Source organism: Aphanomyces astaci (assembly GCF_000520075.1).
Source record: "Aphanomyces astaci strain APO3 unplaced genomic scaffold supercont1.18, whole genome shotgun sequence".
NCBI lineage: Eukaryota > Oomycota > Saprolegniomycetes > Saprolegniales > Verrucalvaceae > Aphanomyces > Aphanomyces astaci.
In genome coordinates this window covers 219653-223855 of record NW_009798281.1, presented here as the reverse complement: position 1 = coordinate 223855, position 4203 = coordinate 219653, and the positions used below count along the sequence as shown (strand labels likewise).

The following is a 4203-nucleotide window of genomic DNA, read 5'->3' as shown; positions in this document are numbered from 1 at the left end:
TAATTGTCGAGGGTTAAGTCCGTCGTCAATGTCGATCACATGCAATGCCTTGATGTCCAACACAAAAATCGATCTGTACGACATCGCCACGAGGCCATACATGAACGTCGACACATTGTCCAAGTACACAGTGCCGTTGAAAATCCATGGTTCTTTGTAGTACACTGTAACGACGTCACTCCAGTGGCGTCATAGGGTTATCGACCAATCAGAACAGACGTCACAGTTGACGTCAGTTTACGACCAAGCTCGATTGGCGTGCGGCGTGCTCGGCCATGGACACCAGAAGTTCCTTCTGCAGAGCGCACGTATATATAGCATTAGATATAGTATATATATATAGTCACAGTAGTCATGCATGTAGATGTAGATAACGCCAATCAATCAGTTTACAATTTCCTCTGTGTTATCAACTCCCTACATACACGCACAACGCCCCTGCTGGCAACAGCGTTGACGTGGTGCGCTGAGGCAGCTTGAAATAGGGATGCGCCAACTTTGCCACAGGTAGCACAGCACCACCACCACCGACGCGAGGACGGCCAACTGGATCACGCGGTTTAGGCTACCAATTTGAACTGTTCCAGCCATGCAGTCGACCTGGAAGTTGACTTGGGGGGACTTACAATAAAGAAAAGCGAACTTCACGAAAGACACCACACTGAGCAACGTGGGAAACAGGGTAACAATGACGCTGCTGTAGAACGAGTACTTGTTCGTGAAGCCCTTCGTCACGGTCTTCCCAACATATGTGGGACAATCACCACGCAGCACATTTCAGACCCTACTAGCGTCTCCACCCATCTGTTGTCGGTGCGCTTCCAAAATGCGTAAATGTGCCAGGCAAAGTCAGCTTTGGCGATGACGTGGCCAATAGACAGATGGCTACAAGACTGCAAAGACACAAGAGAGGTCGCCCGACCCACACGATTCCGACCACCCGATTCACTTCGAGCATGTTGAGCCCTTCAATGTGCACTTTGGACACCACTGTGCATCCGATTGTGACGAAAGTACCGGAAAAGACCGCGGCAGTGGTGTACTGGAGGCACAACATGCAGTAAAACGCGACGTCGGTCTGATTTACAGCGGATTCGGCTGGGTGGTTGTATAGACCACATAACTCGTCATGACATGCATCACGCCGCCGTGAAACGACACTACTTCGCGATACTGTACCCCAACGCCCATTCAAATACTATTTTCCACGCGGTGGCGAGTTCAAAGTGGGGGTCGGCTGGGTCCAAGAGAGGGGCCTGCAGCAGCTCCAAGGCGACGACGCTGTTTTCTGCGCGTATTGTACGAGCTCAATGCGCAGCACGACGAGCTGTGATTGATTGTCTGCGACAACTGGAGCACTTCTGTCCGTGACACATTTGACATGTACGCCGTGGTCCACTGCATGGCCGCCATGAAGTCCAAATTACCTGCAGTGTATGGCGTCGACGTGGTGTTATAACAAGCATCGCCTAACGACACACACGTACCACAGGTGCATGTCGATAATTGTCCTCCCCACGCAAAGGATGCAAACACAAGGAGGCGTCTGTACGTTAGAAACACCACCGATATGTAATTCCCACATGGAAGTGATATGCTGAGGAGTGTGAACATGCCAGACTTCATGGGTAAAGTCCCCAGGTTGGCAGGGCATAGCAAATTACCACCCTTGGCTTGCGCATAAAATTGTTGCCACGCTGTAGGCGTTGGATAGAACACATCCCCCGTCCTTCGAACCACAAGCTGGGCGTCATTGTGGTTGAACAGAGTGAATTCATCCAGATCGATTTAACGTCGAGCAAGCTGCAGCAGTGTATCAGGACACGGCATGTGATACATGTCGGTGCTGCCAAATGGCCCCAACGCGGCTCGAACCAGCGACAGCCCGGCATCCAGGGGTTGGGGAAGCGAGTTGTTTTGAGACAAGCCGGATTTCCGACTGGTTGTGAAAGCAAAAATGGCTGCTGCTGCGAATCAAACTGGAGCCACCCATCGTCGTAGCGTTGTGAGTCAATGTCCACAGGTCGCTGCCCCATCCCCAATACATCTTGCGCGACGTCTCCAAGTCAAAGCGGTAGCTTCCGTTGGATGTTTTCATCGTCAGTGGATACGAGATGCCAAGGGTATTCTGCACCAGGACCGTTTCGACCAACCCAATGGCTTTGTACCTTTTCCACTGCATTGTAAATTGCGTCAGGTTGTTCGCTGTTCCAAATTGCCAATTCATTCGTCAGGACCAGAGGGGGGGATTCCATGGTTTGTTTCCACTGTTGTCCGTCTGACGATTCTCTCAATTCCTCAAACAGTCAAATCTCTATGGCCTCCCCCCAACACCCCTTCAACTTGGCCATGTCTGTGTTTGGAATACTGATTGCATGTATAGTAAGTTACACAGCCCCGTTCGACTGCATGTCGCGGTCACATCGCCGTTGGCGGAATGTCCAAGTTGGCGACGTACCACCGTCGATTGAAATCCGTACTGCGTGGCTAGACAAGGCAAGTCACGCACACTTGTCGACTGGAATCCCGCAGTCATGGCGAGCACGGAAAGGGCTTCGAATTGCGCCACGTGCGACGAATATTGACTATTAATTGATAACGTGGAAACACTGCCGTTGTAAAATTCTTGGAACTTGACGTTGACCATATTCAAACCGGTCGCACTTTGGGGCCGAAACAGCACTTCCACGTTATACGAGTTGACCAGAAATGCCTCCATGACAATGCTGTTGAAGCGTTCCCGTAGAAAATTGTTGCCAATCTTGGACTTGGTGACAGCGAAGAAGGACGCCGACGACGTGGCCGACACGACCAGGAAAAGAAATCCCACGCGAGCTCGAACACTTTGGCGAGCTTGAAATGCGAGCGCATTGGGTTTTCTGCATAACAAAGGACTGGCCGGACCGAGTGTCATTTTCGATGACCCGGATTGCCATAAACGAAGGGCTGAGGTTCGAAAGACAAATAGACCGAGATCGATCAATCAGGGGCCAGTACACCCAAAGCAACACGCTAAACACATGCGTATGATGGAAGGGTAGAATACCACTTACGATGCTGCTGGCCAAGATCAAAAGGATTAGCCTCGGTTCCCTTTGTGGTTTCAAAGTGAGCGCACACTACTGCCGGAAGAATCACTGACATATTGTCGTGTGTCCATGGAGTAGGTACAAGCAACGCGAATACGCCCCACGACACGGCTACAGCGACGACCTGCACGACACACTGCCACGAAAACCGACCAAAACTGCCGATTGCAACCACACCAGATACGCACGTGAATTGGATTTCCATGTTGGAGCTGACACAGGTCCGACTCATGGAATCAGACGGCGTCACTGGAGTCAGAACTGAAGCTCCACCGTATGACCCACACCATAGCACAACTCAGCCAACCACAGCGCGTGGTATGTCGTCCTGTCACCAGCGACACATGTCGTTGATTGCATGGGTCAGCCATAGCGACTCGCCAGACACAACCAACGCTTCCCAAATCGTTCGCCGTGTGTGGGGGCTCGTCTCCCGTCGCCATCCCTCGTCGTGGCGCAACGTTCTGTCGGTGAATCGGGTGGTGGGGTTGTTTGAATTGGCTGTCCGATGTTGTTTTCTTCGCGAATTCACTGCCATGACCGTCTTGAGCAACGCCCACATTGAGCTGCAAACCACTGCCACTGGCATCCTGACACGATTCGACATCATTCCGCGATCGGTGTGGGAGTCGTTTGTGGTGGCCCGAAACGGGTTTGTTCCAGACCTCCGGCAGCCGGAGGAAGGAAAAGCATGGATTCTGTCGATCATGGCGCCATCGCTGGGGCCCGTAGCCGAAGTGAACGTCTGGACGACTCAACATCACGTGGCTATGTTCACGATGCAATGGTAAAACTACAAGACGATTGGTCTGGTTGAGACGTTGACGGTGCAAAATGCACTGGTTATATATATGGTGCACTTCATCTAAAAACTTCCAACTGGCCAAATTGAAGAGTGGAGGTTTTATTATTTAACGTGCAATTAATGTAGTTAAACCCAAAATCCAAATACGTTAAATACCGATTTCATGCGTTTTATCACTGGAGTGGGAGGTTAAAGGTCCCAACTGCCTCCGGATATTAAATACGGATAAGAGTCACATACAAAAATCAAGATATATTTGAGCGGCCACCCCTATGGCCAAATATCCAAGCGCCCATGTAAAATACCGCT

The 4203-nt window shown here is 51.0% G+C and overlaps 2 protein-coding genes across 2 annotated transcripts in view; one reads left to right on the top strand and one right to left on the bottom strand.

Moving 5' to 3' along the window:
* Positions 1-1816: 1816 nt before the first annotated feature.
* H257_08231 (hypothetical protein) lies at positions 1817-2914 on the bottom strand (the record flags this gene model as incomplete). Its single annotated transcript, XM_009834049.1, has 2 exons — positions 1817-2168; positions 2481-2914. 2 exons carry the CDS (start codon positions 2912-2914, stop codon positions 1817-1819), a joined length of 786 nt encoding a protein of 261 aa, XP_009832351.1.
* Positions 2915-3433: 519 nt separating this feature from the next.
* The window catches only part of H257_08230 (hypothetical protein), a gene marked incomplete at both ends in the record, with an annotated part of 2208 nt that continues 1438 nt past the window's right edge, over positions 3434-4203 (top strand). Inside the window, one exon of the mRNA XM_009834048.1 lies at positions 3434-3832. Within this exon, the coding sequence (XP_009832350.1) occupies positions 3434-3832 (399 nt within the window). The remainder of the gene's footprint in view (positions 3833-4203) is intronic.